Source organism: Mytilus californianus, unplaced genomic scaffold (assembly GCF_021869535.1).
Source record: "Mytilus californianus isolate M0D057914Y unplaced genomic scaffold, xbMytCali1.0.p SCAF_7, whole genome shotgun sequence".
Lineage (NCBI taxonomy): Eukaryota > Metazoa > Mollusca > Bivalvia > Mytilida > Mytilidae > Mytilus > Mytilus californianus.
This window is the reverse complement of record NW_026262723.1, coordinates 36,402,312-36,415,832: the sequence shown is the minus strand read 5'-3', so window position 1 is coordinate 36,415,832 and position 13,521 is coordinate 36,402,312. Positions and strand designations below refer to the sequence as shown.

At 30.9% G+C, this 13,521-nt stretch overlaps 1 protein-coding gene across 1 annotated transcript in view; it reads right to left on the bottom strand.

Annotated features, from left to right (window-relative positions):
* Positions 1–13,521, bottom strand: part of LOC127710082 (uncharacterized) — a 467,780-nt gene that overhangs the window by 29,532 nt on the left and 424,727 nt on the right. The window contains exons 72-73 of the mRNA XM_052215826.1: positions 8,611–8,698; positions 2,126–2,287 (exon numbers count right to left, since the gene is read on the bottom strand). Of these exons, the coding sequence (XP_052071786.1) occupies positions 2,126–2,287; positions 8,611–8,698 (250 nt within the window). The remainder of the gene's footprint in view (positions 1–2,125; positions 2,288–8,610; positions 8,699–13,521) is intronic.

Genomic DNA, 13,521 nt, shown 5'->3' with positions numbered 1-13,521 from the left:
AAAAGATGACAGCAATCATATATTCTCTGTTATTATATTAAAACTATAGAGAAAACAATGGAAAGTTAGAGGAAGCTAATTGTTTTCAAATAAACTAAAGTTTTGAAAACTAATATTTCAAAGTTGAAAGTAAATGATACTAAGGTTGTATTAGTTCTTGTCGATTTGTACAAGCAATAAGAACAACCTATTCAAAAATAAATGCTTATTTACTGTTGCAATAATATTACAACACAGTTAACTCATAATGAAGGAGCTTTAATGAAATAATTTCTATACTGGCCTGTAGATTATTTATTCAACAGATATAGAAAGATGTGGTCTTAGTGCCAATGAGACAACTCTCCATCCAGTCTATTTTTGCATACTTTTATTTATGCAATCTGCAAAGTTTTGCCATTGATACATACAGTTATACAGCATAGCTTTATTGTATAATAAATTTAAATTTAGTAATTTCGGTTTTGACTAATATCCGTATTTACAAAATTAAGTGGAGTTATTTTTTAAAAATTTTGACATAGTTTTATATGTTGGAAATTGTATATGTGTGAGAGAATTTATCCTCCACCAAAATAAAATACTGCTTGTTAATCAGTAAATATTCTATATAATATAAATGTAATTTCATGGTAAGTATATTTAACCAAATTCATATAAAATGGTTATTTTTGAAATCTCAAGAAGAGATTTTATATGAATTTATAGGGTTAAATATACTTACCACAATCCACCACCACCCCTGGAATAAATTCAGTTTTTTGTTCACATAATTGAAATTATTCAATTAAACGACAAATTAAAACTAAAGATACTGTATGTTACACAGGTAAATTATGACGTAGGTGAGTACATCTTATGGATGTAATTTTTAATCACCTAGTTAATTGCGATGAGAACATGTTGTGAAAGCAAACATATTCTATATAATATAAATGAAATTTCATGGTAAGTATATTTAACCCTATAAATTCATATAAAATCTTTCCTTGAGATTTCAAAAATAACCATTCTCTTACATATACTTAATTTACCTGAGTAAAAAAAAAATCTTGTAAAGGAAAATACATCTTATATACTCAAAACTGCTTGTGATGTTATATTTATTCAATATTGATAATATATTTTCAATCGGTTGAATGTAAACAGTGATGCAAACATTAATAAAATATAAAAAAGAAGATGTGGTATGATTGTCAATGAGACAACTCTCCACAAGAGACCAAATGACACAGAAATTAACAACTATAGGTCACCGTATGGCCTTCAACAATGAGCAAAGCCCATACCGCACAGTCAGCTATAAAAGGACCCGAAATGACAATGTAAAACAATTCAAACGAGAAAACTAACTGCCTAATTTATGTACAAAAAATGAACGAAAAACAAATATGTAACACATAAGCAAATGACAACCACTGAATTACAGGCTCCTGACTTGGGACAGGCACATAAATACAGAATGTGGCATGGTTAAACATGTTAGCGTTGATTTCTGTTATATTCATAATATATTTTCATTCAGTTTAATATATAAACATTAATTCAATCATAAAAAGTTGATTTCTGACAAAACTTTCAACATTGTTCCTTTTAAAAAAAAATTTGTTTGACATGAATAAAAACTTGAAAATTATGATGTTCAAATTAAGATCTTCTTAAATGTATTCTATAACTAAACAAAAAAAAATCAAATTTCAATATGAACATTGATAAAACTTTTGTTAGAAATCAACTTTTTATGATTGAATCAATGTTTATATTAAACTGAATGAACATATATTATCAATATTGAATAAATACATCATCACACGCAATTAATGAGTATAAAAAAAGTATTTTTGTCTATATATAAGAATTTTTTTTTACACAGGTAAATTAATCAATGAGTGATAGATTTCTCTTAGAAGAAATTTAAAGGTCCCAGTGAATAAACTACACACAGAAAAATAGCTATTGTATTCATTCAATAGGACAGGTGAACTTACAAAAGTTTAAATACCTGGTCAAGATAGAGATGTCACTGTGGAAAACTTTCATTGGGTTTGCAATAACAAAAATGCAACATCTATTGGTCTTTTTTTACAATAAGAATAGTCTATTAAGTATAACATGTTGTACTTACAAATACAATGACTTGAACTGTTTGATCTCGTAGCCAAGGTATACTTCATCACAGTACCAGAACAAGCCTTACAAGTAGTTTGACCAGTAACATCTTGGTATGTATTCAGTTCACAGTCAATACACTGAGAAGAACTTGATTTAGTTCCTATTGGACAAGGCACTGAAAACAAAAGTTTGTATCATCTTAAATAAGTGTTTTTGGATGCATCTTTATTATCACCATGCAAAGGCCATTAAGTGTGGGATAATTTTTTACATTATCCATTTCACCACTTTCTTTGACAGTGAACATTAAAGTAGAGAACTGTTGAATGAGAGAATACATGTCTGTCCCTAGTAATTAAACCATGAAAGTCCCATTACTCAAAGACAAGATAAAGAAAATTGTCAAAAATTCAAAGGGATGAAACATGTTGTAAAATTGCATAATATTTAAATAGATAAAAATTTACTTAGAACTTGTATTTGATAATCTTCATGCTTAAACTTTTGAAAAATCAGTTAATGAATCTCAACTTGTCCTGAGACGTGTTATAAATGTTATTGAATCATCGTTCAAGGGAAAATAAAAGAACAGAGTTCCAATGTCCCCCGCTTTGCACATATTTTATCTATCCAAGGTACAATGGCAATAACTAAAAAAGCATTTTTTTTTGTTCTTTAAAACTGTTTATTCATATCTTACAGGTTGCACTTTGTAAATACAGCTGTTTCACAAACCACATCTCTTTTGGGGAGATATATAATATTCATAGATATTTTGTTTTGTTTACATACTGGTTCCCAGATATGACCTCTATGTTACATCTCAAAGAGACATAACTTTGGAATGTGACCAGTATAAAAACACATGGGATCAGCGAAAATTGAACTCTGAGGAAGACCCAAAGTGAAGGGAGGGGTAGTACAGAATTTTAGTATCAGTTAAAGTTTGAAATTTTAGAAGTTCGTGGCATATTAATGTTGAAAATATGCCACACAGCCCTATGTTTTGACCTTTGAATAAAATAGTAGTGCATATCAATTTTCCATTCTAGGATAAAAAAAAATTACGAAACTTCCTAGTAACAAGAGGCTCTCAAGAGCCTGAATCGCTCACCTGTATATCACAGAGGAAAAGATTTTTAAATGTTAGCAAACTTGATGAACAAATTGTGTAAAATTGTCTTTAAAGGGCAATAACTCCTTAAGGAGTCAATTGACAATTTTGGTTATATTAACTTTTTTGTAGATCTTACTTTGCTGAACATTATTGCTGCTTACAGTTTATATATATCTATGATAATATTCAAAGTAATAACAAAAAACTGCAAAATTTTGTTAAAACTACCAATTCGGTGGCAGCAACCCAACAATGGGTTGTTTGATTCTTCTGATAATTTCAGGGCCTATAGATCTTGACCAATTCAACAATTTTACCCCATGTCACATTTGCTCTAAAAGATGTAGTTTTTGAGATATAAGCCAAAAACTGCATTTGACCCTTATGTTCTATTTTTAGCCATGGCGGCCATGTTTGTCGATGGATACAAACTTCGGATACACTTTATAAACAAGATACCCTAAGGAACATTTAGTTAAAGTTTGAAGGTAATTGGCCCAGTAGTTTCAGAGGAAAAGATTTTTAAATGTTAGCAAACTTGATGAACAAATTGTGTAAAATTGTCTTTAAAGGGCAATAACTCCTTAAGGGGTCAATTGACAATTATGGTCATATTAACTTTTTTGTAGATCTTACTTTGCTGAACATTATTGCTGCTTACAGTTTATATATATCTATAATAATATTCAAAATAATAACAAAAAACTGCAAAATTTTGTTAAAACTACCAATTCGGTGGCAGCAACCCAACAATGGGTTGTTCGATTCGTCTGAAAATTTCAGAGCTGGTAGATCTTGACCAATGGAACAATTTTACCCTCTGTCAGATTTGCTCTAAAAGCTTTAGTTTTTGAGATATAAGCCAAAACTTGCATTTGACCCCTATGTTCTATTTTTAGCCATGGCGGCCATGTTTGTCGATGGACCAAAACTTCGGATACAATTTATAAACTAGATACCCTAAGGAACATTTAGTTAAAGTTTGAAGGTATTTGACCCAGTAGTTTCAGAGGAGAAGATTTTTGAAATAGTTTACGACGACGACAGACGACGGACGCCAAGTGATGGCATAAGCTCACATGTGGCCCTTTGGGCCCCGGCGAGCTAAAAATGGCACAGTTTTAGCCGTAAAGGGAGTTCCTATGGGAAATTGCATTGTCTATATTTACAGAAGTGCAACCTATAGAAATGAAGGCTTCAGAGCAAATGCAATGTAATTTCCATTATGATTAATATTTCCAAAAGGCATAAGTCGTTAAAAATATTTGATCAGCACTTATTCTAAAAAGTGTCAAAGATATTGCTGATATAAACCTATAGTATCAATTTCATAAAAATCTGGCAAGAATTATACACATTAGAGCGCTCATAAGGCAATTTTCCATATAATTAATATCTCCAAGGGGCATAATTCTTTTAAAAATAATTGATCGGAACTGATTTTCCAACTTGTCAAAGACATTGCTAATATAAACCTATGATTTAAGTTTCATAAAATTCTGGAAAGAATTGAACACATAAGAGTGCTAACAATGCAATTTTCCATATAATTAATGTTTCCAAGAGACATAACTCTTTTAAAAATAATTGATCGGAACTGATTTTCAAACTCGTCAAAGACATTGCTGATATAAACCTATGATATAAGTTTCATAAAAATCTGGCAAGAATTGAACACATGAGAGCGTTAACAATGCAATTTTCCATATAACTAATGTTTCCAATGGGCATAACTCTTTTTTTTAAATAATTGACCTGATTTTCGAACTTGTCAAAGACAGTGCAGATATAAACCTTTGATATAAGTTTCATAAAAATCTGGCAAGAATTGTACATGTGAGAGTGCTAACAAGACCGGACGGACAGACAGATGGACGCCCGGTATTTCTTTGTGCTGGGGACAAAAACTTCTATAAGGAGTCAGTTGACAATTTCAACCATGTTGACTTTTTGGTAGATCTTGTGTTGCTGAACAATTTTGCTATATATATTATTGCAATGTATATTTTTTTTGCTTAACAATAATAAAATGGGTAAAAATTGTCATTCAGGGGCAATAACTCGTAAAAGGAGTCAGTTGACAATTTCGGCCAAGTTGATTTATTTGTAGATCTTGTTGTGCTTTAACTCTGCAATTAAAACTTCTCACTATCTGTCATGGTTTCTGCAAAAATAGATAAAAAAACAAAACAATTTCCATGGGCAATAACTCTTGTAAGCGGTCAATTGATAGTTTTGACCAAGTTGACATATTTGTAGATCTTGTTTGGCTGCACATTTTGCTTTTACAGTTTAATAATTCCTATATGGGGTCATTTGACAATTCCTCAATTTTGACTTATTGTAGATCATATTTATTTGAACTTTTTTACTTTTGAAATATTCTCTCTATCAACTATAGTTTCCTAACAAAAATGCAAAAATGGTAAAAATTATCATTTAAAGGCAATAATTCCTATAAGATGTCATGTGATGATTTCTGCCATATTTTACTTATTCGAAGAGCTAATTGTTTCAGTCATTTTTAATGTTAAAAATTTCTCTTTCTCAGTTATAGTTTTCAAGATAACCAAATACAGGTTGTTTGACTTACCTGGAAAATTTTTGGAGTAGATAGACTGATCAATTTAATCCTTGATGCTTTAGTTTAGAGATATATGCCCAAAACTTTAAAATTTACATATAGAATGACCTTTCAAGAGCAATAACTCCAAAAATGGGTTGTCAGATTTTTCTGAAAATTCTACAGGGGATTACCTTGACCTGCTGATCATTTTCACCCATCAAGATTTGCTCTCACTGCTTTAACGTTAAGAATATAAGCAAAACCCTTCATTTTAGTTATTTGTTAACTATTTGTAATAAACTTTTAAATATTCTTTTCTTCTCATACATGTCATATAAAAAACTCAAGACTTCTTTTTCCTGCCAAAAATCTGAAATGCAAGGAGAAACTAGATGTATGTGAACAATACTAATGGCTCCACTTGAAAAAAAAAGTCCAAAGCCTGTAATTTCAGCAAAATACAGGAGCAGAACCAAACGTAAACTTGATCTGTAACTTATCATAGTAGACTCACATACCAGAAATCAGCTCAATATATATGTAAAGGCATTTAGAAATAAATTGCTTCGCCAAGCGCAGCTGGATATGACCGCAGAGGTCCAACACTGAACAGTTTGGGCAAAAATGGACGCAATATTCGCACTTGATACAGGTCTGAATTTGGATTGTAATTAAATATTTGACACATAAAAGGTTTCTGACACAGAGTAACTGTAGTCAAAGAACTTAGAATTGGTTTTTGCTTTTGTGCAATACACTTTGATGTTGCGAATTGACCCCCCTCCCCCACACAAAAAAAAATAAAAAAAAATCTAACCCCCCTTTTTTTTTGCTTTTGTGCAATACACTATGCTGTTGCATATTAACCCCCCCCCCCCCCCCCCGAATTTCTGAAATCGGAAATGAGAAAAAATTTCCCCTCCACAATTTCCCCCCCCAAAAAAAATTCTCTCCCTCAAGATATGGTCATAATCTCAATTTAAATTTCCAATGAAGTTTGCAATCATAATTACACATTTAAACTTACCATAGTGCTAACTTAATCTATTTTATAATAGAATTTAAAATATGGTGTCAAATATTTCATATGGATTTGTAAAAAAAAAAAGATGCAAAATTTGCAGATATTTTTACTGGTCTTTACCTTTATAAATATGCATTTCTTTAAACATAATTTAAAAGCAGTGTAAGGGAGGTAATGAAATGTTGTATTTGGATAACCTCCCTTACACTGCTTTTAAATTGTCTTAATTGTTCATTAACCATTATATTCTGTTTCACATTCAATGTTTACTATATGTTTTCATAATCATCCGGAACAAATCGCACTGGTCCAATTTCTTACATCACCGTACGTATTGACTGCCTTTAATTTCTGTGACACCGTCTGCTTCAATATTTCAACACATGTAACATGGACGACATTTAATTTTCTGAGGAAATCGAGACATATCACTGTCAAGTATGTTTTATTCATTTATAAACTGTGATAATTTAATCTGTTTAAGTCCGTTAATTTGGATAAGTGATTTATTAAATGCATACGAACTGTAAGTTATCTATAACCGAGATTGGAACTGTAAATTCTACTTTCGTTTTCATTTCATTGTTTTAAATATTTGCATATGAACTTTAATATGTTCTTTCATACACATTGTAAGTATTTCTTTTTGTTTTATTGCAGATTACCACAAACAATCTACTTACTACTTGTAAACCTTTCTGGTGGAATATTATAATTACAATTTTCGAAACAAGTTGTGTTCTTTATATATTTGCCGAGATTGCTATACAGTCACCTGGTTAAGCTAGCTGAGTCAGGCTCAGCATACATTACTTTATACATAATTACAAAGCAGTGTAAGGGAGGTAATTCAAATGATGTATTTGAATTACCACCCTTACACTGCTTTTAATTATGTTTTGTACTAAAGTATTTGTCCATTAACCAGGACACCATTGGTTTTCACCCTTTTTTGCCCCTAATTCCTAAACACTTTGAGCCATAACCCCCCAAAGCAAATCCTAACCATCCCTTTGTGGTATAATACCAGAGAGATCCATACACTGTTCCATAAGTTATTGTCTGGAAACTAGAATAATACTTAATTTTGGCCCCTAATTCCTTAACTGTTGGTACCATAGCCCCCAAAACCTTCCTTTTGTGGTATTGAACCTTATGGTAAAATTTCATAGAGATCCATTCACTTAAACTAAAGTTATTGTGCGAAAACCAATGTGTCTTCGGACGATGACGCCAACGTCATACCAATATACGACCACAAAAATTTTTTGCGGTCGCATAAAAAGTCTGTATAACTGTTATTTTCATGAAAAGTTCAGTCTTAATCCTATAATTTTGGCAAAATAACAGTAGAGCAGAACTTAACGTAAACTCCATCTGTAACACATCATAGTAGATTCACATACTAAAAATCAGCTCAATATGTGAAGGCATTTAGAAACAAGAATGTGTCCATAGTACACAGATGCCCCACTCGCACTTTCATTTTCTATGTTCAGTGGACTGTGAATCTGGGGTAAAAACTCTAATTTGGCATTAAAATTAGAAAGATCATATCATAGGGAACATGTGTACTAAGTTTCAAGTTGATTGGACTCCAACTTCATTAAAAACTACCTTGACCAAAAACTTTAACCTGAAGCGGGACAAACGAACGAACGAAGGAACAGACCGAAAAACATAATACCCCTCTACTATTGTAGGTAGGGCATAAAAAAGTCTGTATAACTGGTTGTTGCGGAATATCTGAATGACGGATAAGCGTAAAACTATATGGTCCCATAAACTTACCACAGTTGGAACCAGACTGCACCTGACCCGAAGGACAACTCAACGTTGTATGACTCACTGTTGCACTCAGTGGTTCTAAGATTTGGGTCTGAAACAGAAATAGATTATTGAAATACCTGTGAATACTACTTTTTTGGTTCAAATATTGTCCATCCTAAATAAAAGATTTAAAAATATAAGATGAACATAGTGAATAAGTCCAAATAAAAATATACTTGCATTTACATTTTACTGACAAACCCAAACTGTTCTGCTCTGACTTCTAAACATTTCATGAAGTTTTCTTCATTATAAATTTCAATCTGATTAAAATTAGATCATTCACTTTGCTCTACAAGATTTTTTTTTTACTGGTACTTGTGTAAGATCTGAAAACATCCCAGAAGAGGACAGCTTTAGATGACCTAGTTTGTAAGTTTTTGATAAACCAATCAATTTGGTTGCTATGCTGGCACTTTGATTGTTTTTTTTTTACTCCCTAACATAGCTTGACACAATTCAATCAAAATTCTACTGCTATATTGATAAAATGATTGATCGATTAACTATTTATAATGAAAATAAGAACCCCCCACCCCAAGAAATCTAAATAGCTCACCTGGTAAATATATGCAATTTTATAAAATTAAGAATGGAAATGGGGAATGTGTCAAAGAAACAACAACCTGACCAAAGAGCAGAAAACAGCCAAAGGCCACCATTGGGTCTTCAACACAGCAAGAAAATCCCCCACCTGGAGGCAGGCTTCAGCTGGCCCCTATAGAGGAATGGGGCTGAATAGTGAAATATGAGATTTAGATAAATATTCCTAAAGTAATGAACATAGAGAAGTTCTCACTCGGACACACACTCCATTATCTTGTATATTATAAGAGCATAAACCTGAATATATTTATTTGCACTTGGACTGCAATCAGATAATCTTATTTATTGATATTTTTGTACATCTTGTATTGATGATTATTTTTACTGTTAAACATTAGTATTAAAGTTTTTTGAGATAATTCAATTGGCAAAAAAAAAAAGAGAAGTAAACTACTCTCTATAGCATTCAACAACAGAATGTCTATTAGTCCCACCATGGGTCTGAAACAGGTGTTATTTGCATGACAAAATAAGATTCTGAAAAGCCCATGACCGAAATGGTAATCATCAATTCTGATTTAAAAATTGAAAAATATTCAATTACTTAGAAAAAGTAATTTTCATGATTTTTCTAAAGTTAAAAACATGTGCTTTTTTAATTATGTAATAGTATCCCCCTTTTTAACATGTACAAGATTAGACACTTAATTGTAAAATGTGAAATACTTCCATGCCAAATTAAAGGAGTGGAACTATTTAATTCATATTTAAACACTTTTATCAGTAATAAAGAAATAAAGTAAATACAGTGATTTCCTGCTATTTGATAATTAGAAGAAACTCAGAAGGCTAATCTGGATTTCTTTGTTAATCAAAATGGGAAGTATAGCCAGTCAATTCCTGGAAAAAATTGCAATTTTAAATCATTATCAATCGCTTGAATTTTTAATTGTTGCATTCAACAAATCATTCTTTGTTTTTACAACTAAGAACTAAGTGTAGAACAGATAGGAATTTTCTGCTGTAAATTCTTTTTGAAAAGTTGATTCAATATACATATATATGCATGTAGATAATGCTGTGACCTCTTGTATGAAAAATTGAAGAAAAAATCCAGATCCTCCAGTTCTACACATTGGAAACTATAGACAACAAAAACCAATTAAAAGCTGGTCAAAATATCCTAAATTTGTGTGTATTCCTCAATTATGCAAAGTTTGAATAATCTTAAGGGAAAACTCTTTGAAAATATTTTTGATAGTCCATTGTAAAAAATACCAAAACTTCTGAATGGATAGATTTGATAGGATGCTAATTAAAAGATCTGTAACTCAGCATAGTAGATTCACAAACTAAAATTCCCATAAAGATTAAACCCAATGTCAGCCATGTCTACCTACAGTTTATAGATATAAGAAGATGTGGTATGAGTGCCAATGAAACAACTCTCCATTCAAGTCACAATTTGTAAAAGTAAACCATTATAGGTCAAAGTATGGCCTTCAACACAGAGCTTTAGTTAGTTCAATTAAATAGAACTTTATTAACACTCTAGACAGTTTACACTGTAACAAGAGGCAGACAAATGATACAAATAATAATTTACAATGGTGAACAAGATAGAAAGAAATATACATACATAGTTCATTATACCCAATTCTCTGTACACAAGTATACACATACATAACACGTGATAATCATTCAGAGCTATAATAATGGGATTTAATATGGCCAGTCGAAAACATGTAAGTGATGATAATATATTAATAATCATAGATATTTCATAATTTTTTTGATAAAAATAGACAAGTTATTCAAGACTTTTACATTACACAAAGACATCAAACCTTTCATTTTATATTCTGAAGGGTTAACAATATAGTAATTTGGGATATATGCACGTCTTAATTTTTTAACCTCGTCATTGCGACATACAAATAAGTAATGAAACTGATTTCCAATACAATTATTTTTGCACAAAGTACATACTCTTTCCTCTTTTGGAATGTTATGCCATCGACCAGTTTCTAATGGAATTTTGATATTTGAACATCTAAGTTTGGTAATATATATTCTATTTTCTTTTTTCAATCTTACTAAGTAATTTTCTATGCAAAAAGCGTGTTTAAACAGTAAATAATATCCACCTCTAGAGGAGTTTTCAGCATCACTAAACCACTTTTGAATAAACTGGTCGTAAAATTTGCTTTACATATATTTTGATGTCAACATTTGTTAAAATACATTGATTGTTCCATAAATAGCTCAAACCTGTGTTTTCTAATGTAGATTTTATACAATTAATCCATGTAAAAACAATATTCCCAGAATTATGCATGTTATACAAAAATTGGTATAATAATCCTGATAATTTCGTGCTGTTTAATAATAATTTTAACCAGAATGATAACATTCGTAATCGTACTTTGATTTCCAAGGGATATCTGCCAGTTTCACCGTACACCATATAATTAGGAGTACTGCTTCTTAATGAAAGATTTTTTTTCAAAAATTTTAAATGAACTCTTTCTAAAGCATCTATTTTTTCGAAACCCCATATTTCACAAGAGTAAATCAGTATGGGTTCAACCAAAGAATCGAACAATTTTAGTTGCAAATCAATAGGGATATTTAAATTCCTTATTTTTCTGTAAAGAGCATAGAGTGCCTTTTCTGCTTGTTCTTTCAATTTTTTTTTGGCATTTGTAAATCTACCGTTACAATTAAACAGTAAGCCTAGATAAGGATAAAAATCTACTATTTCAATATCGGAACCATATAATTTGAAATCATGTAAGTGGTTTCTTTTGCTTTTTCTTTTTGAAAATATCATAATCTTTGTCTTATCAGTGTTCACAGAAAGTTTCCATTGTGTACAATATAATTCAAACTTATCTAATGTATTTTGCATACCACTTGCTTTTCAGCAAGTATGATAGTGTCATCTGCATAGAATAAGATAAAAAATTGTAAATATAGTCCAATATATTCTTGACAATGGGTTGATACTGTTTCAAGTCCATTTATGTTATTTTCACATAAAAATTCTTCTAGATCCGAAAGAAAAATAGAAAACAAAAAAGGTGATAAATTTTCTCCTTGGCATACTCCGAGCTCACTAGAAAAGAAGCCAGAAATATCAATTCCCTTTTTGACACAAGATTTAATATTATCATACATATTAATAAAATGCTTCGCTGGGGCGCAGCTTGATACGACCGCAGAGGTCGAACCCTGAACAGTTGGGGCAAGTATGGACACAACATTCAAGCTTGATACAGCTCTGAATTTGGATTGTTATTAAATATTTGACACAGCATAGGTTTCTGACACAGAAAGAATGTGGTCTAAGAACTTGAATTTTTTTTAATTTACCTATTATGGTCCAATGTCCAAAATCAAAATACATGGTTAGATTCAGCATATCAAAGAACCCCATATATTCAATTTTTGTTAAAATCAAACAAAGTTTAATTTTGGACCCCAACTTGGACAAACTTGAAAACTGGGCCCATAATCAAAAATCTAAACATATGTTTAGATTCAGCATATCAAAGAACCCCAAGAAATCAATTTTTGCTAAAATCAAACTAAGTTTAATTTTGGACCCTTTGGACCTTAATGTAGACCAATTTAAAAAACAGGACTTAAAATTAAATATCTAAATACACGGTTAGATTTGGAATATCAAAGAACCCCAATAATTCAATTTTTGATGAAATCAAACAAAGTTTAATTTTGGACCCTTTTGACCTCAATATGAACCAATTTGATAGCGGGGCCCACAAATAAAAAATCTAAATTCATGGTTAGATTCAGCATATCAAAGAACCCCATATATTCAATTTTTGTTGAAATCAAAAAAAGTTTAATTTTGGACCCCAACTTGGACCAACTTGAAAACTGGGCCCATAATCAAAAATCTAAACACATGTTTAGATTCAGCATATCAAAGAACCCCAAGAATTCAATTTTTGTTAAAATCAAACTAAGTTTAATTTTGGACCCTTTGGACCTCAATGAAGACAAATTTAAAAAACGGGACCCAAATTAAACATCTAAAAACACGGTTAGATTTGGCATATCAAAGAACCCCAATAATTCAATTTTTGATGAAATCAAACAAAGTTTAATTTTGGACCCTTTTGACCTCAATATGAACCAATTTGATAGCGGGGCCTACAAATAAAAAATCTAAATACATGGTTAGATTCAGCATATCAAAGAACCTCATATATTCAATTTTTGTTGAAATCAAACAAAGTTTAATTTTGGACCCCAATTTGGACCAACTTGAAAACTGGGCCCATAATCAAAAATCTAAAT